Below are 23,461 nucleotides of genomic sequence, written 5' to 3'. Positions count from 1 at the left end.
ATAAGACACCCACTTAGTGCCATGTGCCTCTGAGTAACAACTCCAGGCCCTGGAGCTGTACAAAAGGTGCAGAACAAGGGATCAACATTACAACCAGGAGTAAATTTGCAATATGAGTAGTAAATTCCTCCCATTTTCATTCATTAAACACAGATCAGATAGCACAATTTACAGCTGATCCAGAGTGATTAAATCCTTTATCAGTCTCTAGGAAGACCACAAGCCTTTATTTTAATAGACCAGAGCAGCTCTGCGACTTCTTTATTCCCAAAAAAGCTGTTCCAAAACTTCAGTATTTTATAAGCTTGAATGCACTTATCTGCTATACCACCTGCTGGGTTTGCTTTCGTTTATTTTCCCCAAAATGAAAGTGGTGGGTTTCAGGTGTTACTTCCAGCCCATCCCTTGCCCTGATAGTGTCATTGACATTTCCAGGAGCTTTGCAGAACTGATGATTTAGGCAGAGGTTTGCCTGCACTTACGTGGGAACATCAGCCCCATGGAGACACTGCATTACATAGGAAGGGCTGTGTTAAAAGCAGGAGTCGGGTGGGACTTGGAGCAGGAGGGTTTGCCCTTTGCTTCACTATTTCTGGCTGCCTAAAGGACTGTTTTCCTTTCGGTTGGGATTGTTCGCTTGCCCTCAGCCAGTCCCATTGTCCACAAGCTCTGTTGGTTTGTTGAGGTTCAGGTTTCACCCATTCAGGCCTCTCTTCCTGCTTTTGGTGGCTCCTGCCATGGGAATCAGACTTGAATGTGTGCAGTGCTTGCTGCCTGATGAAAGGGGCTATTTCTGTCCCCTCTGTCTGTCAAGACAGATTTTCTTAATTCTCCTTCCTTTTTTCCCAAATTTTCTGTCTCCTCTAGCATTTTCTTGCCTTTTCCCATTCACCTCCTTCTGTCTTATTCTGTTATTTCAATATTCTCTCATTTCTTTCTCTCTCTCCTTTTATATGTTGATTTATCTTTCAGTGTTCTTTATCTATGAAAACTACACACAGAGCAACATTTAATACACAGTACAAAACTTCTTTTTTTAAAGGTCTTAATACCAAGCAGTTTTTCAGTGAACTGAAAAATATCACAACACCAAAAATGTGTCACTTACCTGTATATCCCACGTCATAGAACTTCCCAGATATCCTTTTCTACGTTGAGTACACAAACAATGCACGATTGGCTGTCCACAGCAAATGCAAAATCCAGAAAGCCTGGCTGAAGAAGGCACGTGTGGCTGTATCTAAACTGAAGCACGGGATGGGCTTTAGAACATGAATCGGGATATTTTTCTGAACCTGAGTTTTAGATTCTTGTTAACAGGATTTCATCCTGCTCCCGCAGGAGGATGCAAAGGGATTTGGTGAAAGAGAGGGAAAAGCTATAATCAAATCATACAGCTTTCAAATCAAGGAAAAGTAGAACATAAAACAGGAGAAGAAAAAGAAGAGATAAGACAGACGATTAGGTCTTATTGGCAATGATGCTCAACAAAACAAAACATCAGCTTCATCTTTTGTGTGCCTTATTGTGATTTTCCAGGAGAGCAGCTGAAAGATACATTTTTGTAAAGTGCAGATCTGATGTAGAGTTACAGTAAGACAAGGAACCAGGAATCTCATGACAGTATTTAGAGAGTCAGCGCTCAGAGCACAGTCACAATTAAAGTTTATTATCACTCACTCATAACCACCAGAATGTCAAAAGCAGCTCAGAGTTAACAGAAATAGAATAATTTTTTAGACACAAACAAATCTAAAAGCCTCAAAGGGAATTATTTTCATGAAGTTACAAGCGAATGAAAATGGAAGGCTGTAATAAAATGTGTTGATACTCTGTGCTGTGATAGTATATCCTGCAAAAGGTGTCATTACTTGTCTAATGTAGTGCAAAAGTTAAATCTTTATGACCTTTTCCATTTGCTGCTGAAACCAGCAGAAAGAGAAGTGTGAATGACTGATGGAGCAGAAATATATTCAGTTCGTTCAGGTAAAGCTGCTTGTGAAAGAACAAAATAATTTTTTTCCAGCAATGTGATATTTAGGGTCTTTTCCCAGCTCCGCTTCATGTAGAATTTATGTAGCACAACATGAAGTGGGGGATGCAACTTGGACTTTGCATTCAAGCACGTTCTTCCCCCTCTGCCTTGAGCCATCTGTGTTCGGTCAGCCTCCTGTTCAGGGTAAAGTAGCGTGAAGGTTTCCTATGAAGCCTTAACTGCAGGAATAGCTTGCCAGGGACATGGTAGTCCTATCGTGCTTATCTTTTCCCTAACCAAGCCCATATGGCAACCGTAGAGTGAAACAAGACAACGAGAGGGTGGCCAGGCTCCCTCAAGCTGTTTCACACCCATAAGGAACAGAGTTCATTTCTCAGGGAAGGGCCATTGCTGCGTTTCCCAGGGCCAGGCTCCCCAAACACAGGGACACGAGGTTACTCACATTCCTGGCCGGTGAAGAAGGTGTGCTCATAGATCCTGCTGAGGCTGGTGTTTACACCAGGTGCCCCGTTTCATCCTGTAGGGAAGCCAAGGTCCCTGTACACAGCCACCAGCACTAATAAGGGCACCCCTCAGCTTTGGCAAAGAAAGCCAGCTTGAGGCTGTAAAGCAGGATGAAGCTTCCCAAACTTTCAGCAAACACCTTTGAAGTGTAAACATGCTTTATCCTTTTCATGCAAGGAAGAGCTTTCTGAAAGGTGAGGCACCAACTACCAAATAACAGGCTGTTTTCCTCAAAGTTTCCTTACAGTCCAGTAATTTACTATCACATCCAGAGATACTTCTCCTTTTGTAACCTCAAGATAATAAGCAGGATTCAATCTGACCACACTTCATCTCGATCAACATCATGAAAGGTGGATTTTCTTAAATACTGGGTTGAGGGGAAAGTGAATTTGTGCAAGGACACACATACCTTGAGATATATGAGCCAGTCGGCTTAAAATGTTGTTTTGCCCTGACCTGACAAGCCTTGCTGTCTGGCAATGCATAATCTCTTTTAATGTACTCCCAGGAAGGTGATGGCTGTTTGAAAACCCTTCTGAACTGCAGTTTATCTCGATGGCTGACACCTGAATAGAAGCTACACAGCTCTGTGGAAGCCCCAAGACAAGCAGGTATTAATAGGAGTCTGTGTTGATTCGGGAGACAAATGGATAAGGGGAGACTCTGAATCAACTTGTTACAGGTTTTGTGAAGAAGTTTAAAAAATTGTGTGTTGAGGATTTTGAAGCAGACACTGCCAATGGAGACACCTACTTCACTGAATAAAGCCACAAGGCTTTGTCCTGCACATCAGGATGTTTTCCTAAGAGCATGCTGCTCTCATTCATCTCCGTCAGAGTGATTTCAAGTTGTGCATTTAAGACTCAAGTAAGCTCCTTTGCAAACACTCTTGAGAATAGGATCAAAATGGGAAGAGATTACATGTAATCTAATTATGTTAGGTTCCATTTGAAATCCTTCAGTCTAAAAATTAAAAGAATACGGCACAGCTTTGCAATATGCTGTAGTTCACATGGAAGTGACATGAGCATGTGGAACTGAGGCAACATGTGAGAAAATATCATGTGTTGGGTATACAGTAGTGTTTGCTTTAAATAATCTAAACCTCAGGACTAGAATGGTTTGGTGAACTAAAAATAAATTCTAAGAACTTTATGCCCTCTGTCATTAATGTGACACTGGCCTTTGCCTTTTATTGTCTGGCCACAGCTTATATGAAAAAGCTGGTGATCAAGAGATCTATATCAAAAAGGCAACATCAATCATGATGCTGGTTAGCCAGGTTGTGCCTGGGGCAGCACTGACCCTGAAGATTGGCAGCTGCTCATGGGACAGACAGTGAATCTGTCTGCTGAGTGCTCTGTACATTTACACCATAATCACCTTCTGGTAAGGGCTGTAAGAACATTCATAGTCACTAGAGATTGCTTTGAGTAATTCATTTTCACATTCTTTCAAAATTACACAAGTGAATTAAATGAGCAGCTGTCAGATAAGAAGCAGTAGTTTCACGGAAATTGCACCACCTTGTGATCCACACTGAATCAAGCCTCAAATTATGTATTGAAAGTCTGATACTCACAAGTGCTCCAAATGTGCTTGGAGGGAGGACCAAGAAACCCTGAGGTCTCACTCCCCTCATTCACTGAGTGCTTGCAGGTGATCTGGGGGCAGGCTCTACTTCCCCTCTGTATCACCACTAATGCTCCCAACCCATGTGTGATCAAATTTAGAGCTGAAATATGTTTCATTTGTCAGTTAGGTTTTGGGATGGAGGCTGTCCTTCCTAAACTTGAACTTGAGCACTACCCAACTTCATAAACTGTTCTGTGAGATTCCTCAAAACTGGGATTGTAGAAAGTTCTTCAAAATGTCTTGTCCAGTTCTATTTCCGTTATTCTGAGTTATGTCTAAACTGGATTCATAAAACAGGTTATTTTCTCCTTTTGAATTCAATCTATGAGTTTAAGAATTTTCTACAAAATCCCCCTAAGAAGGGGAAGGTCAGATTTCTCTTCAGATTTTCCTGTGATTTTAGAAAATGGATCAACCTGGAAAATGCAGACCTGCATTTTGCCCTCCACCACAGGATTCACGTTCTAATTCCATGTAAGTCTATAGATCATTTGCCAAGGATATTTCTTGCCCAATTCCAGACATTTGGGCACGTCTTGATCTCATATTGTACTCTGGGTCTGATCACAGAACAGTAGCAGGGGAAACCTTGTGTTATGGGCTCCACAACCAAAAGAAACAAATACAGTTTAAAAAATGAAATAAGTTCTGTAGCAGTTGCTGGCCAGATGGTATTGTGAATTGTTATAATCTATCAGCAAAACAGAGGAAGGAAGTGTTTTAAAGCAAGATTATATTATTTTCCTTAAGTTCTTATTATGAAATCTTCCTGAAGTGAACTTTCAAAACTTGAAAACCCTTCCAGAGGGAATGAATGGAACAGGGCAAACCGGAGACTTGCTGGGGAGTAGTTAAATACAAGGGAGAAGAATAGTATGCCAGTGAAATAAAAGAAGAATTCATTACCAAGTTTTCAGTTTGGGAAGACAAATGAAGAAAAATACAAGTAACAAAAAGAAAGGGGAAAAAAAAGTACATAAAAATATATGCTGTTTCTGTCCTCTTAATAATTCTAGATTGGAAAGCACCCAGGGTCTTCCCTCCCACTGGAGGGAAATAAGCCTGAAAGCTGAGAAAGCAGATAAGGCCAGCAGTGACATATTCACTCTGTAGGGAAGCTGCAATATGTAGCAACTTACTGCCAGCAAAGTGCCTTGAGATCCTTAAGAAAAAATGCTGGGAAAAATGCATTTTATTCTTGCTGTCATTTAAGAAACAAAATACATTTGAAAACCATGAGAAAAAATGTGTCTTAAATGAAAACGACCCCTGACCATTAAGTACACTCCAGTCAAATAAAACACATCCTGTTTTTGTAACTTTTTTATACACAGCAGATCCTGGTCTGTATAGGCTCTTTCCAGCCAAGGATTTGACCCATAGTTGAATTTTTATTAGAAGCAGGGGAGGAGGTAATGGAAAATACATGGTGCTGCTGCTGCCTCAGTTAAGATAAAGGGTGAAATCTGAATTTGGGAAAATGCAGAAAAAGGAGTAAGTCCATTGTATTGTATCTCAACTAAAGTTAGTTGGTACAAAGAGTTTAGAAATCCTCTGGCAGGGCAAACATAGCTACAGTATCAGTTAATTAAATGACACAAAATGCATCACCTAAAATACATCCTGGACTTCCCATGTAGTCAAGAAAATGTGTCACACAACCTGCATCAGCCTTTTCTTGATAATTTTGTTCTGGAACATCTGCAATGAGATAGAGAAGCACAGTCATGTTGTGTCCTGCATCAGTCACCCCCAGCTCTTTTCCATGGGAAGAAGGAATCATTGGTCACCCCCCTGCCCCATACCCTTATTGTCCATAAAGAAATCATTTTTAATTCTTGTCTAGATTTTCTGGGAGAGCTGGGAAAAGCCTGGTATGTGCAGAGGCTCCAGGCAAGCCTTAGATGAACGGGGCCACAGGTGTAATCTAACCACTGGTTTTGTGAGACTGCTTATCCAGAGCTCTGAGCTCTGTTCTATGGCCCAACTCCTGCAAGAAGTCAGCAGAGAGGATCCCTTCCTCTGGCATCCCCTTTGGGTGGGATGGATCTCACTTAACCTTAGGTTAAGGTCCCTGTGTCAACAGTTGGGACCAACAACAAGGTCCCAACAACACAGGGACCTTGTTGTTGTGTGTAAACCAGGTGTCAGGGCTCCCATTCTGGGGGCTGGAGGGCACTCAAAGGGCTGGAGGGCACAAGACAGCTCATTATACAACACTTAAAGGTGACTGGATTGATGCCACCCTAAGCCCCACTGTCCAGACTTTCATTGATTACACTGGAAAATTGCTCCATAAGTCCTTGCTCAGATCTGATCACCAGTGAGTTAGTCTGGAGCCCTCTCAAGCTAACAAGCCCCGGTGCCTCCTGGCCGCGCCAGAGCTTCCACAGCCACCTCACAGGTCAGCACCTACGTGCAGACACCTAAATTTAGGTGTCTTAATCTGCGTGCTGAGTCTAACCTTTACATTAGGTAAATGAATCTGCTTCCAGACAACTTGCTAGAAACACAGGTTTAAAATCCAGATTTGAATGACTTTGATGAAGTAAATGGAGAGAAGTGTTTGGAAAATATAATCTCAAGTGCACTGAGAACTGAATATAAACCAGTACAAAAACCAAACAGGAATCTGCTCTGTCTGTGTGGTATTGAGTCTTTAAATATATACTTACCTCCTACTCAGCTGATCAGGTGCCGGAACAGGATCTGCATTTGTAGAAAAAGATCAGACTCATTAGTCCTTTTCAGGATTATAAAGTTGTTATCTATTTTTGAGTAGAAAAAACACACTTTGTTCATCCATACTCATAAGAAAGTGTTTACATTAAAGATTCTTAAAGAATCTTTAAACTGAAAGATTCTTGGTATTTCTGTTGCAAATAAGAATCGAGGATTTACAGATTGTAGTGTTTTCAGGTGGTAGCATTGTGTGTCCATGTGTTAAACACTTGGCATTTATACAGTGCACAAAACATTAGACAGTCTATTTTTGCCAGAGATGGGCCATGTAACTGCATGTTTTCAATGCTTATTAAAGCATTGTCATACAATGACAATGAGTGTCAGACAAATACCTTGCAATCAGGCAGCACTCCAAATCTGCTCCTGTGTTCACACTAGATATTGCTGATAATTATCCTCTTCCCAATCATATTATCATAGGAAACATAACTGGAAGGGACACTGAGATGGGCTCATCTACTCCTACCTATGCATTCTCCTACCCTCAGCTGGATCAGCTGCACCTAAAGTTTTTAAGTTAGTACACTTTTTAAAACTGTATTAAAATAATACCTTGTTCTTTATGGGTTTTGTTGCAGGATTGGACATTGCTTGATTTCCTTTTGGGGGATGGGAATTGGATCAAAGAAATAGGTCAAAAAAACCTCCACATTTTTTGGTATAGTTGTAATCTTGGACAGAATGCAGCTACAAATTACCTGCATATACAAAGAAAGGAGACTGGTTTTTTTGTTCCAGCTGTCATGTTTGAACATAACTGGAAAGGGAACAGTAGAACTTGAGGATATGGAGAGGAGAATTATTCTTCATCTAAAGCCTGCCTCTTCCTACAAAGAGTAATAAAGTCTTCTAATGATAATAACAGGTGTCCAAAAGCCTGAATCTATTTCTATGACTTGACAGAGTAATGTCAAGTCATGCAGGTCTAATAACAGGAACAGAACCAAATTACCCCCTTGGATGCATGTTAGTCTTTTTTTTACAAATGAGTGGAAGCTGTAGGTGTGCAGCTGAGCAGGATGTAGTTCAGAGCCTGCAACATTCCTCATAACTGAACCCCTTCGCATGGTGAATCAGTGTGAAGCTATAAAAAGAAAATGGGGTTTCCTCGAGACAAATTCTAATCCCTGCTCGAGCAGATGGAAGAAACTGACAGAGAGCTCAGTGTGTTACAGGAGAACTCCCTCAGCACAGGTCAGATCCTGAGGTGGCCTAGAGCTGATATAGTGAAGAAACAAGAGGGCATCAAAACATCTCATCAATGAGGCTGTGAGCAGCATTAAAACCAGCATTAGACTTGCTCCAGTTTAGCATGTGGATACCTACCTTTAGTTCCTAAACTTGAGATCTGGGGCAATATTTTCAACATAATATTGCAAATGTCCCTCTGTGTACTCTGTCTGTTTTACTCCTTAAATCTGCTTTAAAAGGAAGTTCAGAAAAAAGAAATTAACTATAGATGCTCTGGCTCACACCTATACTGAGAGCAATCCCCATTTCTTGGGGAACCAGGTCTCAGATGGGGAAGAAGCAAGCCATGAAAGCAGCTGCCAAGGCAGGAGTGACAGCCACCCCCACTCTGCAGTGCTGGCTCAACAGTCACCCATGTTCACTGGTTGGTTGTTCCAGCCCCTGTGCTCAGAATCTCTTACATCAGCTTCATTCCACTCCTGGGACTGTTACTCCAACAATCCTCTTTTCAGTGTCTCTTCTCATTTCTCTCTTCTTTCTGTTTTTGTTCTCAAACTGACTCTTACATGACCAAGGTACTGCATAGCCTACGTGCTTGCTCTCAAATTGCAACCTGCACTTTACAAACACATTCAGCTGCTTTTCTCCAGCTCTGAGCTTTTTTTGGAGCAGGGAGTACAGTGTCTTCTGGGGAGAGCCTTGTACTTTCTCAGCCTTAGGCACTAGTGTAATAAACATGATTTACTTTCTTACTGTCTCTGTAATTTCACTTCTATAGATTGGTCCAGATCTAGACAACTGATTAGTGCTAATGTGCACTGAAGAAAAGTAGTTGGTCTTCCAGTATCAAAAAGCTGTGCAATTATGTACCTCTGTAATTTTGGGAGCATTGGGGATCCAACATGCTGTCTGAATTCCTTTTTGTACTTCCATGGCTCTGAGATTGCACAGATGATATTATCACAGAATCACAGAATGAGTTGGTTGGAAAGGACCTTAAAGATCATCTAGTTCCAACCCAGTTTGGATGGCACTGCATATCCCAAAGCTGAAAGTAGGTCTTCATGAACTGTCATGAGTTGCCACTAGCGTCAGTGCTGGAGAATTGCTGTGCCAGGTCCAGCAAACCGGCAGATGGAATCCTGATGACAGTGAAATCCATAAGAACCCAGCCACCAGCTTCAAATAGAACTGGGATTCAGCTGTGTCTTGGGGTGCCTTGCAAAGTCAGAAACTCTTCCATCCTCAGCAATTCAAATGAAACATTGTGCCACTGTCAACAACCAAATCTGTATGTTCATGAAAAACGTGAAGAACTTGAAAAACTTCACAGCCACAATTAATTCATATAATCATATTTCATTTGTCTCAGATGTCCAAATACATGCTGTTCATCTCCCTGAAGGTTTCCTGCTGGGAATAGTAGTGCCAGCTGAGGCACCCAGGTTCCTAGAGCTTAACATGCCAAGCACAAAAGGTACTCCTGAAACAAGAAGAAATTTAAAAAAAAATCATAGCATATCCTGAGTTCAAAGGGACCCACAAGGACCACTGAAGTCCAAATTTAAATGAATTTACTACTTAGGAATGGCCTTCTTTTGCCTCCTCCAAAACTACACATATAAACACTGATGAAGGAGAAATGCAGGTGGCCATGTTTAAAAATAAGTGATAAATTAAACTACATTATTTTAAAGAGACCTAACCAAACCCTCGTATTTTGCATACTGTTCAGATCTAATTGAACAAATCATGTACCCAGATTTAAGTAAATTAATGTCAGAGGGATTAAGCAGGATGTAAATTGAGGAAGCATTTGATTTCCTTGCCTCTGATGAGAAGAGAGGGGAAAATCAGCATGCACGTCTCTCCTGCTGTCTTGTGAAGCCCAAGCCTAAATTTCTCATACAAGTGGAGTGAAAAACTGAAAATAAAAACAAAGATAATCGAGTCAGTCAGCTGTTTAAAATAAATGAAACTCTAAAAATTCACTAATGGGATTAGTTCATTGAAATATTCATTGATAATTGGTAAGTCCGTTGCCATATTAAGAACCTTTCCAGTACTAATTGGTTCAGCTCTCAATAAAACAGATGGATAATGATGAAAATCTCTAGTTCACTGTAGTGTTGCTGTTGTGCAGGAGGCTGTTCATGAAAACAATGGTGTAATTTTAAATGTAGGAGTTTAACATGATCGTGAAGGTTATTTTAGCCTGGTTTCCTGTGGAAATGTGAACAGACTGTCTGTCTCCTGCTACATTTAACAGCAGGCTGGGGTTCTCAGTGATCTTAAGTATCCACCTCTCCTAAACTCAGCGATGGCTGGACAGCGACTGGAGACACAAATTACCACCTCAAATTAGAGAAGAGGCACAGAGTTCACTGGGCACTGCTTTGTCTGTGCCAAGACTGCCAAAAGCCCGCACTCTTCCCACAGCAGTACATCTGCTTAGGGAACGGTCAAGAGGACTAAAGGAACAGAGGCGAAGTGGGAGGGCAGGCAACATGGAGTGTTAGGGATTTTTATCCAGTCAACTCGGTTCTTTCTTCAACTACAGGACTAGTAAACACTGTTGACAGCTAATTTTAATTCTGTCATGTACTGTCACAGTAACCTGAAGTTCCCCACATATGTAAATCCTGTCTCTCAGTGTCTCTGTGTGGCACAAACACCCCATGTCTCAGCTCCCTTCCACAGCCCATAGCTCCTGGCTGGGTGAGAACAGGGCTGGCTCTGAGCGCCGTGTATCGATTGGCACACGCGTGCCCACGGATTGGTCAGGAGGTCACACCAGAGAGAGCATCGCTGAGCCTGTGCTGCAGCCTCTTCCTCAGGGCAAGCACTCATTTCTGTCTTTTTGTTCTGCTCAGCAATAATTTTCCTGCAACTTTTAACATCTCTTCCAATCTCTTTGACAGATCCAGGGGACTGGCAGACATAATTTCCTGAAGCTTTTTCTTTTTCCTTCAAAACTAAAATAATTCTTTATTATAAAAATGCCCCTTTCAATTTGTGCGTATTTCCTAAACACAGAATAATTTTCTGTGCTCATTATGTATTACTGCTTCCTCTGCTTGGAAACAGGAACCACGAGCACTTTGACACAGAGAGTTACAGGATGTTTCTCCACTGTATCAGACAGCTGTGTTGGATCAGGCCATCGCCCTTTCCTTTGTGCCAACACACTGTGAATTTAACATGTGTGGCCTTGATAAGATGAAAGTGCATGGTGAGAGTATCGGGGCCAGCTGGATGGTCTGAGCCCAACCTGCTGCCTGGCATTTCCTTCCATAAAGAAAATGCACATGAGCAGTTGGCAGCTTTCCTGATGACTCCTTGTCCTGCCTCCTGGCTGCCATGTCTGACACAGCACAGGGGAGACAAGATGTAAGATAAGGTAAAATATACACCATTAAGATATGTAAGTCACCACCAACCCGGTAATGAGCAGCATTCTGTGCCAAGCCCCTTGCAAGAAATGTTGCAAGGACACATAAAAGCCTCCTCCTCCTCCTCCTCCTCCTCTTCCTCCTGCGCCAATCTGGTGTGGACATGACTGGCTTCAGCTTCTGACTGAACTAATTTTTTCTGGGACTTTGTAAACTTTTCTTCCCAAGGTGGATGTTATTGTCTGTGTCATCCCTGTGCACCTCTGATGTTGGTGGTGCCAAGGAACAACTATTAGGATTCTGTCATTCTTGTGCTCATTTGTAAGATTCTGGTTTTCTTATTGGATAAAAATCCAGTTTAACTGGAAAATGAGCATTTTCCCTGGTTCTAATATGGTGGTTGTAATGAGATGAAAAGGATTAAAAGAAAATGAAACAAGCTGAAACTTGGTCAGGGGGCAGGAAACAGGTGAAGCAGAAGAGTCCAGAAAATTCAGTGTATTTTGCTACAGTAAAGTAGTAACCGGCAGAGGCAGGGACAAGCTGGGTAGAGGGTGCAATTTTGTGGTGTGGTCATTTGCAGAAGGGACTTGGAGCAAAGCCAGGCCACAATAGTGTCTGTTCCCAAGTATGGACAACTTTAGGCAAACTTTTGCTCTTGGCCCCAAACAGCAGACACAAGTTACCTCACCATTCGCAGCAACGATTTTGTCTGCAACCATAGCAGAGAGACACTGACATCTGGAAGTGCATCCTAAGATGCAGTTAGAGAATCATCAGGGTGAGAACATTCTGGTACTCCCTTCTTCCAACGAGGTCCTTGGGCTGAGGTCAGTATTGTACCTTTCCATGTGAGTGAGGGCAAAGTTCACATCCCCCGCAAGAGGCATCAGACCAGTTTGCCTTGGTTCCCTACTGAGATCATTTGGGCTGGGACAGAGTTGGTTTTCTTCACAGTATCCTGCATGGGGCTGGTTTGGATTTGTATTGGAATCAGTGTTGATAGATCAGGGATGTTTTTGTTATTGCTGGGCAGGGCTTACACACAGTCAAGGCCTTTCATGCTCTTCGCCCCACCCCACCAGTGAGGAGGCTGGGGTGCACAAGAAGTTGGGAGGGGACACAGCCAGGACAGCTGACCCCAAGTGACCCCAGAGATACCCCAGACCATTCTGGGCCATGATCAGCATATAAATCTGGGGGAAGGAAGGGGGGGACATTTTGGGTGGTGGCTTTTGTCTTCCCAACTCACCGTTACATTTGACAGAGCCCTGCAGTCCTGGGGATGGCTGAACACCCAACTGTCCATGGGAAGTAGGGAATGAATTCCTTGTTTGGCTTTGCCTGTGTGCACCATTTTTGCTTTACCAGATGAAGTGTCTTTATGTCAACCCATGAGTTTCCTCACTTTTACTCTTCTGACTCTCTCCCTGATCCTGTTGGGGGAAGTGAATGAGCGGGGCTGAGTCGCCAGTTGGGGTTAAACCCCAACACTGGTGCAATGAATGGAGGGCAGGAGGAGCCTGGAGAGACACTGGGAGCAGGCAGCTAATTTAGATACTGACCAGCCCTGCAGGGGATACAGTGTCTCTATTGATTGTGTAGGGAGCCTTGCAGACTTAAGTATCTAAACTGGGGACCTAAGGTTAGATCCTCTGAGGGAAGGAAAGAATATCACCTTGTTTCCAAGCCTGCTGGAATGCAGGGGATGCCTGTCTCACATATTTTATAATTCTGGTCATTGTTCACATCTTAAGAATCTCACATACAAAAAAAATCTAATGTTAACGCTGGGGAAATAGAAATCACTTTAAAAGTGAGGACAGTGCAAGACAAAAGATGAGTGTGGGTAGGGTAAGAGAAAGCAAATGAAGAGGAGCAGGAATGGGTGTAGTGACAAAAGGGCTTTGGTCAATCACCTGGTTCACAAGCAGAAGGGAAAATAAACAGCACCCATTACACGGAGCAGTGCTGCCACACAGTGTCTGGGAAACAGCTCTGAGCAGTAACTGCAAAACATTGCAGCAGAAGTGACACGGGAGCTTTCTGTTTAATGTCAAGAGCAAACAGGACACTGGATTGTTTGCTGAAGGAATGCTAAATGTAAAGGCAGGAGGCAGCAGTACTGCCAGGTAAGGACCTGATCTGGGCCTGACTGGCAGGGGACTAGCCCGGTTCACAGGCTGATGCAAATTCTCAGTAGTAATCATGGAGTGAAAACTGGATTCAAATCCTTTCTCTTAGCAGAATAATCAATATTTTTTTAAAAAATGTAACTTTCTCTTAAAGTACACGCTAAAAATTCTGATAGTCTCCTATACATTAATTCTGTAACTGATTTTTAATTACTACTTCAAGTAATTAGAGCCTCTATAAAGAGAAGACATATATAACTTACTTTTCTCTGACTTTTCAAAGAAAAAAACCCCAGGGCTAGGACTCAAAGGAGGTTTGGTTGCAAAGTCATGGGAATTCCAGGTTTGGACAGAGTAGAGAGGCTTCATGCCCTTAGAAAATCCCAGCACAATAACACATTGTCCTGAAGTTTCTTTGCTATTTCTATCTTAATAGCAATATAGAAAACATAAATTGTCTAAGGACACAGAAAAAATGTTACACAGACAGCACCCATCCTGTGGTGCTGGAACTCAGCTCAGAATCCTGGCTAAATGGGGACAAAAATGCAAAATCTTTTCTCATCTTTTCTTTAGTCAGTACTGGAGGGTTCCACATCAGAGAAACCATGATGCACTAGGCTATCTCTTTGCTAGCAGAATTTACAAAGCAGGGAAATAAATTATTTTCCTTGGCCTGGGTGCAAGAACAGGACCCTGCTCTCCCTGTTATCCTGGAACTACTACACACCTGACCAGAATTAAGCAGTCTTTGAGTTCTAAAGGTGCCAAAGCCTCCTGGCTCCCTGTGGGATTTGAATGCCTTCAGCGGTGTTGAAAATCAGGTCACAAGATCCTCTGGGAGTGTCAATGTTTGACAAGAGATAATTTGCATGAAACTCTGCTAAGGATATGTCTACCTCATGTTCCATAAAATAGTCCCAAGTTTTCATCATAGCATTCCAATTAATAGAAATGTCTTTATGGATATATTTACTAATTTACATATGTGTATGTGGATATGTTTTCAGCTGCATCCCAACAAGGTCTGCCTTTGCCCTGGGCTGACCTGCTATTTATAGCAGCAGGTGCTCCTGGAAGATGCATATCCCATCTGGGCTTGCTGAAAGCCAAGGAAATAAAGACCCAAATAAATACCTGTGCTTCATAAAGGAAGGGATCCTGTATCTTTATTGTCCATGCATGGTATCTAGCAACATCACAATGGAGAGCACAGAGGGCTTTACAGCACCTAAGCACACCTGAATCTCAAAACATCTTTTCCTGCACAGTGTGATAACCTGATAGTTTCTGGAATGATCTAAGGATGAAGTTGCGTCATGTTCTTTGTCACTTCCCTTTTTATATTTTATGAGGATCAATACAGCTAAGGATTAGAAAAGCCCTGTCTGGTACCTGCAATCCTGGCTTCTGGCTGGCTCCAGTTGAAAGTGTGAGCTCAGCCGTAACCACAATGCTGCTGCTGGCAAATGCTATAAAAAGGAAATCTGCCTGAAATCAGAAAGTTTGTTCCGTACTTTTTCAGAGAAGGCAGCAGCAGGTCTGCTAAATGCATTGGGGAAGCTGCAGCCAAAAAACAATCTGTAATGGGGGTGGGTGTGAAAGGAAACATGAGGTTGTCAATCAAAGTTAAAAAGAGCTGAATTTCCAGGGAGCTGGAAACACTATATAAAAAATAAGCTTTTTGGAGAAGACCACAAAAAAATTCTTTCCTCGGAGATGGACAGAAAAAGGACAAGCAGATGGAGAAGGAGAAGGAACTGGAAGAAAAATAATCAGGTTGTATTCACAAGTTTGAAAGAGGTAAGTGGTCAAAGTTTCAGGGGATTGGGAACTCCTCCCAGAGCAAGCACACAAGTTGTGTTCTTGGTGTGCTGGCCTTTGCCACACCAACCAGGGACTTTGAAAACTGCTGAGATCTATATAAGATGATCTCATTTGCTTCTAAATGTTTCTTTTTTTCCTTGCTACAAATTCCTACCACTTACTAAATTTTGGAAGAATTTTTTAGTGAATTGACCATGAGGTACAAACAACCATGAGAAAAAGAAAATGGTCAGGTGGGGAAAGCCCAGAGCAGAATTAGCTCTCAGGTCTAACAGTGACCTTCAACACTGAAAAGTGTACATAAATGTACATAAATCCACAGTTGCTCTTACAGCAGAGCCACAAAGCCCAGGAATCCGAGGGGTCATTGTGCTAGGCAACATAAAATCGGTAAACAGAAAGTAACAGCTTGGTGTGGGAATGCACTATCTGTGTAAGTAAATATGTTATTAATCACAAAACTCAAGTGGTTCATGAGGCTGATGATCACAACTGAAAAGCCTCAATTGTCACTACAGTCAAAAAAGCTGTAGAGGTTCAACAGACACTGATGAAAACTGGAGACACATCTGGGAACCTACAAGTACTTTGCAACAACTCACAAGAACAGGGGGATCAGGAAGCAAGAGCACAGATTTACATTTACAAGAGTGTATGCTGGATTTAAATCTATTCCACTTTAGGGTACCTGTATCTTGTGGAACAAGGCTGCTTGGTCCTTGGGCTTGTGAGCATCTCCTGGCAGATGAGATTGTTCATCAGCTGCCTCATCCACATGGCTGCCCCTCTTCTAGCTTGATTTTTGGAACACAGGTGACCAGAAGCATAAGCAATAATTCAAGATGAGCTGTGAATGTACCTGTATGCCCCTAAAATACTCTGAATTCTAAAATCACATTTGAAGTTTAAAATCACCAAATCACCTCCTAAAATCACATTTGCCTTTTTTTTTTCTTTTTGAATGCATCATATGGACTACAGACTGACTCTGCAGAACCAATTAGAACAAAGAAGGCCTTTCCCATAACAATTTCCATATTATGAGCTCCCAGTGAATAAACTATCAATTTATTAGTTCCCAAGTAGACTCCAAGCCCTGTAGAACTGAATTTCATCTCATGCTAGTTACTCTCAGCCTGAAAGTGATGTCATTTTCTCTGCATGACACTGCTGTCCTGTCATGATAGATCCCACCCCAGTGCCACTGACAAGTTCACTCAGCACAGTCCTAATCTCCATCCTATGGTCATAGATGAAAATGCTTGGTGGAATCTGAAGAAATTATCACAAAAGTCAACATTTTCGAGTGCTCTCCAACACCCCAGCTACTCATTAATGATACCACTGCCCACCCAGGCCTTCCAGCACAGGAGTCAGGTCTGAGAGCGGGACCGAGGGAGGCTCTGTGTGGATGGTCTGTACCAGGAACAGTGTGTCCAGCAGCACCAGGGAAGTGATTCTTCCCCTGTACTGGGCACTGCTGAGGCCACACCTCGAGTGCTGTGTCCAGTTCTGGCCCCTCAATTCAGGAAGGACATTGAGGTACTGGAGTGTGTCCAGAGAAGGGAAATGGAGCTGGGGAAGGGTTTGGAGCACAAGTCTGATGAGGAGCAGCTGAGGGAGCTGGGGGGGCTCAGCCTGGAGAAAAGGAGGCTCAGAGGGACCTTTTCACTCTCTACAACTCCCTGACAGGAGGGTGCAGCCAGGTGGGGGTCGGGCTCTGCTCCCAGGAAACCAGCGACAGAGAGAATACGGTCTTAAGCTGTGACAGAAGAGGTTTGGGTCGCACATTGGGAAGAATTTCTTCACAGAAAGTGTGATTAGACGTTGGAATGGGCTGCCCGGGGAGGTGGTGGAGTCACTGTCCTTGGAGGTATTTAAGGAAAGTCTGGACGTGGCACTCAGTGCCATGGTCTGGTTGACAAACTGGTGTTCGGTCATAAATCAGACTCGACGATCTCAGCGGTCTTTTCCGACCAAATCCATTCTGTGAGCCGGCAGCACCGGCGGCTCAGGGTCAGGCCCGGGCCGCGTCGCCAGCCCCGGTTCCGCGGAGCTCCGCCCCCGCCCGGCGCGTCCGGACCCTGCAGCGATGGCGGCGGGGCTGTGCCGGCTGCGGAGGCACCTCACGGCCGCCTTCAGCAGCGCCGCGACCGCGGGAGCCGGGCAGGCCCCGCCGGCGGAGCCGCTGACGGAGCTGCGGCAGGCGGGGGGGCGTGCGGTGAGCGGGGGCGCCGGGGGCTCCGGGACGCGGCCGCGTTCGGAGCTCGGTGACCGTAACCCCGCTGTGTCTCACGGGTTTTGCAGCACCATCGTCCTGAACAACCCGCGGCGGCGGAACGCGCTGTCGCTGCCCATGCTGCAGAGCCTGCGGCGGGACCTGCTGCACGACGTCAAGAGCCGGGAGCTCCGCGTCATCGTCATCGCGGGTAGGGCGGCACCCGGCCGGGCGGGCGCGGGGCACACACCGGGGAACGCGGAGCTGAAACCCCAGCCTCGGTCCGAATTACAGGAAACGGGGCGGAAAGGGAGCTGCGTGTTTCCCTAATGCTCCCGTGGTCTCCTGGGGCTGCCGGCCCCCGGCAGACCTCCCTGTCACGCTGATCCTGTGTACTCACCCCAGCTTCCCCGCTCCTGTACTTAGTTCCTCATTCGTAACACAGCATTAGCGACTGACTTGGGGTTTGTTATGCTTTTGATTTTGGCCGACATGTCTAAGTATTAACACGTTTCAAAATGTCAGCATTTCAGTTGGGCTATGGGGGTGTTTACACTCGGTGAGTTGCTTCCCTTTGTAAAAACAATCGGCAGGTTAGGGTTGAGTGGTTTAAAACTGTACTTAAAGAATACTTTAAACAGAAAAAAGTCAAACAAAAGTTCTAAAAGTTAGCGAAGTAAAGCATTTAACATTCCCAGAAAGGGGTTTTGTGCAGGAACGGGCAGAGCTAGGATGACATTTGTTGCCTTCGTTCACAGGTATAGGCTGTAGTAAAAACCAGGGTTTCTGCCAGTCGGGTGCTCTGTTTCCCTACTCTGAGCCAGGATCAGCCTCGTTGTCGTTGCCAATGGTTTGTCAGAACTATTTTTAAAACACTCCAGTGAAGGAGAGACCGTAGTATCAATACCACAGACACCCATAACCCACGGATGTAAAACAGCCTCTCTCAGAGCCTGTTAGTTTCCTTCCATTTATGTATTAACCTGTAGAGTCCTTAAAGATCATGAAACTTGAGCTGTACTTAAACCATCTTTTTTTCATCTGCTATTTTAAGATAATCTTCCTCTGCCTCCCTCCCAAACATCTCAGAGGAATTGGTTTGTTAATTTAGGATGATGCTGTTTCCTATACATAGGGAAAAACTGTGTGTGTAAGGGCACACACACACGAGTGGAAGTGAGCTGATTTCACAGGGGTGAGTTTAAATATACATATTCCTCATTTCAAACAGCAGTGACAAATTTTGCGAAACACTGAAGGTTCTCCTTTGGGAAGACAGTGCTCTGGGAGTTTGTGAGCACAATTGTGTTTGGTTTTTTAGAAATTGCATGTTCTTGTTTATTTCTAATTCCCCTGCTGAATAAAGTGCAAAAGAAGAAATTTCAAGAAAATAAAAGATTCCTCAGCGAACACTTTGGGCCTTTAACACAGACTTTGCCCTGAATTCTTCAATGAGGTTCAAATGCAGATGTAGTTAATCTCCAGATATATATTGCCAACCCCATGAGCTGACTGATGTTAATTGTGTGGTTATTTCTGGATAGGTTGTGTCTCAATAATCTGATCCATAAGAAATCCATAGGTGAGGTTTGGTCTGCATAGGTGTAGCTGGAAATGTCACATCCATACAAATATCTGAGAAGTTCTGAGGGATTGAAAAGCATCACATTGGTTCATTCTAATGGCAGCTATTCTCAGGACAAAGGAAAACTGTTGTAAAGATTGTGTACCTGTATAGAGTGTTCTGATCTTAGCAAATCCAAAGCTTAGTTCCACAGAAACCTCCTCTATTGCTGCCCAAACCCTGGACATACTTTTGGGGGGTTCTCTGGATGTCAGTTTAGCAGTGGAGAAAACACCCAACAACCCTTCTGGTTCTCCTGTAGCAGAATAGCCTTTTTTCTTTCTTTTTCCATTGTGACCTACAACACCATGGCAGAAAAAATATTGATGCTTATTTAGCAAAAGTTAATAATTAATTCTGGGTACAATAAATAGGGACTAAGTGTATTTATCAGTCTGAGAGCAGAGCCCTCCAACCTTGCTCCAGCTGACAAGTTATCGTTGTAGCGAGGAGCTGTTTTGAATGTCCTTACACAAAACTGGGCTCAAAGGTGTGAAGTGCATTATTTCTAACTGAGTTAAGTGGAATGGAAGTAAAATGAGATCTTGAAAAGTGATAATGGGTGTTATTGTGCTTAAATGTTGCACTGCAGCAATTTAAAGTTACCAGAAAACCCAGAAGGTAATCTTTTGGAATTTTGTTTACAACTCCCTCCCCAAACTTCTTTTTGAACATTGACATGTCATTGACATCCCTTTAGCTGGGATGTTGATACACTGCTACCCCTGGTTTCTTCATTAATTCAGACTGACTTTTCCTGAAATTCTTTGCAGCTGAAGGACCTGTATTTTGTTCGGGCCATGATTTAAAGGAACTGTCAAGTGAAGATGATGTGAAGCATCATTCTCAAGTATTTGAATTATGTGCAGAGGTAAGCAGTTCTTCTTGAGTGCCTCTGCCTTTGCCTGGTGTTAAGAGCAAGCATTGGTTTAAGGAGGGACAGCATTGGTCCTCTGCTTGCTAAAGCAGAGACTGTTCCTACAGATTCCTTCAGATTCCTTGATTTTTACTGCCCTGCTATTTTAGTGCCTGATTCTGGTGAAATTAATGTTTTCCCTGGATTTCTTTACATGTAAATAGAAGGGCTAGAACACAAATGTGCATATCTCCAACAATGTGCAGAGTCAGGGTATGTTCCTAATTGAGTCAGTGTTCCTTGCAGCTGAGTATTTGGGCAATGTCTTTCCTAGAAGTCTAGGGATAACCACCTTCAAATCACTTGTGATCAAATGTTCCTTCCCAGCATTTAGTTAAAAGCTCAGGATCAGCCTATACATCAAGTAGACAATGTGAAAGTAAGATCTGATTCATTGGTTCTCCAAGTTCTTGTTAAAGACTCAGGTCAGGGAGGTGGGGAAGTTAAAGTGAACCCTGGAGCATTTGGAGAGAATGGCAAAATCCCTTTTGATTGTGGTGGTGCTAGAATTTGACCCCTGATCCCGCTCAGTGTGACAACAGAAAGTCCTTTGAAGCCTTTAGTTCTAGTTCCTCCAGTACTAATGATCTCTAAGACATTGCCAAGCCCATATTTAAGGAATGCTGTAAATGCCATGTGTGAAAGCTACAGCTGAAGGGCCCTTCGTCATCTGTTCATCAGAAAGGAGCCAAGATCCAACAGTTTGGGGGGTTTTTGATGAATAGAGAGGAAGGTACTTCTGATGGCTTCCCAAACAGGATCGGGTCTTCCTGAATTTCCGTACTGACCACTGTCTTTTGTGCATGCAGGTTATGACTTTAATCCAGAAACTTCCAGTGCCAGTGATTGCCAAAGTAAACGGCTTGGCTACAGCAGCAGGCTGCCAGCTCGTGGCAAGCTGTGACATCGCGGTGGCAAGTGAGAAATCTCAGTTTGCTACTCCTGGAGTAAACATTGGGCTGTTCTGCTCCACACCAGCTGTGGCCTTGGGCAGATCTCTTCCAAGGAAGGTAGGCTTCCTTCCCAGATACTCTTTGTAATTTTGCAAGAAGTAGATTCCCTTGTTGGAAGTTTTAGTTCCATTTCCTGAACTTTATTTTCCTGCGGTACAACATTCAAAGTACTTTATTTCAAAAGGCATCTCCATAACTCTTTGGACTGGGAAAAATAATAAAGGGTGAATTCTGTTTAGGAAAGGCAGCTTCCTACTGATGTGATTCCAAGCAGCACGAGCTCGTCCCAGCTGCCCACCAGCTCAGCAGTCCCTTTCCTTTCCAACAGACAGCTTGGGGCTTTAGCCAATGATGTTCTCCCCTGAGGAGGAAACCCCTGCAAGTTCAGGATAACAGTCCCACCGAGGCATCAATTCTTGCCAGGCAGTGACATTTCACTGCCAGCAGGATCTGCCTGGCTGTAGATCAAGATGCTTTAAATAGCACCTAAAACCCTCCTATACTGTCTTCCTGTTTTATGTCCTACTGATTGTGGCTGCACATCTCTCTGTACATAAAAAACAGTACAATCTGTAAAGCTTCCATAACTGAGAAAAGAAATTTTAAGTTCTGATCCAATTGGATTCATGCAGACAGACAGCCCAAGCCCAGCAGGGCTTTGCTGAGATGCAGTGACTGAACTGCCCAGATCCCATTGCTGGATAAGAGCTTCAGCTTGAAATTTCCCATCTGCAGGGACATCCTGTTCAAATAGAGCCCATGGGGGATTTCTCCAAGTGTGCTCTTGTGTGCAGTTGTAGCTGCTTCTGAATTAGTATTTCTGGGCTGTAGGATCACCTTTCTAAAATGTGTGGGATATACTTTTCTCTGTGCCACTTTTCAAAGCAGTAAGAACATTCCCTACAGTTCCCAGGACTGATGATTTTTACCTTTTAACAAAAGAAGTGTTGCCATTGTTTGTAGCAGAGCAAAGATGCTAATGAGGATAATCAGCTCTTACGATTCAGGCATTGGTCAATTGCATCATGAGTCTTAGAAAACCATCTTTATTGATACATAACATTGAATAGTCACTGAGTATTTGGGGGATTTTTTAGTTTCAAACCTCAAGCACCAGATGCTGAAAGCAGCAGGAGACTGAAATAATGTGGCTATAAAAAGTACATATTTAAAACCACTCATACTAAACTTAAAACTAGGACAGGTGTTTTCAAAAACCGCACATACGCCCAGCTTAAAATACCAAGTTCAGTCATTTGACATTGCAGATGATCCACCTCTCTCTTAATTTGTACAGCAATCACCAGAGATCGTGGGCTTTTGAAGAGAAACCCAGAGGTGTCAGCCTAGGACAGCTGGAATCAGCAGGCAGGCTTGAAGAGATCAGCTTTAGACCAGTCCTTCTCTTTGCTGAGACCTCTTAACAGGTCCTTGGCAGTTCAAAAGACCAAAAGATTTAAATCATTTGTGAAAAGACTGACTTGAAGGAGGAGGCTGAAATACCCCAAACAAAGCAAAGCACTAAGGCAGTTAGGTTGATTTAACACAGTATTCTTTCTTGTTCAGGTGGCACTGGAGATGCTTTTCACTGGTGAACCTCTTTCTGCCCAAGAAGCATTAATGCACGGGCTCGTCAGCAAGGTGGTACCAGAAGACAAGCTGGAAGAGGAGACCATGAAAATCTCTCAGAAGATATGTGAAAGCAGCAAATCTGTCCTGGCCTTGGGGAAAGCCACCTTTTACAGACAGATAACCCAGGACCTCGACACTGCCTACAAAATGACTACTAAGGTCATGGTAGATAATTTGACTTTGAGAGATGGGCAGGAAGGTATCGAAGCCTTTGTTCAGAAGCGTAAGCCTGTCTGGTCACACTCTCAGGAGAAGAAATGAGCCCTGTCTCTAAACAAACCTTAGCTATGCTTTATGATTCTTCACGTAGTTGCCTTTGGGAACCATATTTTTGTTCTTACTGAAAGTTAAATTTCTCTTCTTATATATGCCAGACACAATAAATTTACTCTAAGTATGTAATAAATGTTAAGAAAATTCAAAGACAATGGTTTTTCTGAGCAGTGAATTTAATCTGTGGTTTTAGAAGTAACTGTGCTGCAAAAATCAGTTTAAGGTGTCTCAGGTTGCATAGGGAGTCACAGGGACTGAGAGAGAGCTCAGATCACCCTGTTCAGAACCTCCCCCCTGTAGTTCTGGATGGGAATTGCTATGTATTGTTATTAATAGAGAATTGAAGGGCTTGGACACATTCCAGAGATGATGGTAGTACGTATCATAATGGATATGTTAGTTGGGAAGTCCATCCTT

At 43.3% G+C, this 23,461-nt stretch overlaps 1 protein-coding gene across 1 annotated transcript; it reads left to right on the top strand.

The window, feature by feature from the left end:
* The first annotated feature begins 17,491 nt into the window (after nt 1–17,491).
* LOC121673347 (enoyl-CoA hydratase domain-containing protein 3, mitochondrial-like) lies at nt 17,492–23,199 on the top strand. Its single transcript, XM_042046580.1, has 4 exons — nt 17,492–17,857; nt 20,044–20,141; nt 20,996–21,196; nt 22,706–23,199. The coding sequence occupies exons 1-4, from the start codon at nt 17,521–17,523 to the stop codon at nt 23,030–23,032; spliced, it is 963 nt and encodes a 320-aa protein (XP_041902514.1). The 5' UTR covers nt 17,492–17,520; the 3' UTR covers nt 23,033–23,199.
* The last annotated feature ends 262 nt before the right edge of the window (nt 23,200–23,461 follow it).

Source organism: Corvus kubaryi, unplaced genomic scaffold (assembly GCF_017639235.1).
Source record: "Corvus kubaryi isolate FWS band 111438036 unplaced genomic scaffold, C.kubaryi_AGA036_p1.0 65361, whole genome shotgun sequence".
NCBI classification, from domain to species: domain Eukaryota; kingdom Metazoa; phylum Chordata; class Aves; order Passeriformes; family Corvidae; genus Corvus; species Corvus kubaryi.
Note: the sequence above shows the minus strand (reverse complement) of the source record. Positions and strands in the feature narration are given on the sequence as shown.

Bases quoted from the DNA above. Each gene is read 5' to 3' on its own strand.
- LOC121673347 (XM_042046580.1), top strand. From the start codon at position 17,521: ATGGCGGCGGGGCTGTGCCGGCTGCGGAGGCACCTCACGGCCGCCTTC. The intron at 20,142-20,995 runs GTAAGCAGTTCT...TTGTGCATGCAG, and splicing joins TATTTGAATTATGTGCAGAG to GTTATGACTTTAATCCAGAA. The intron at 21,197-22,705 runs GTAGGCTTCCTT...TTTCTTGTTCAG, and splicing joins GCAGATCTCTTCCAAGGAAG to GTGGCACTGGAGATGCTTTT.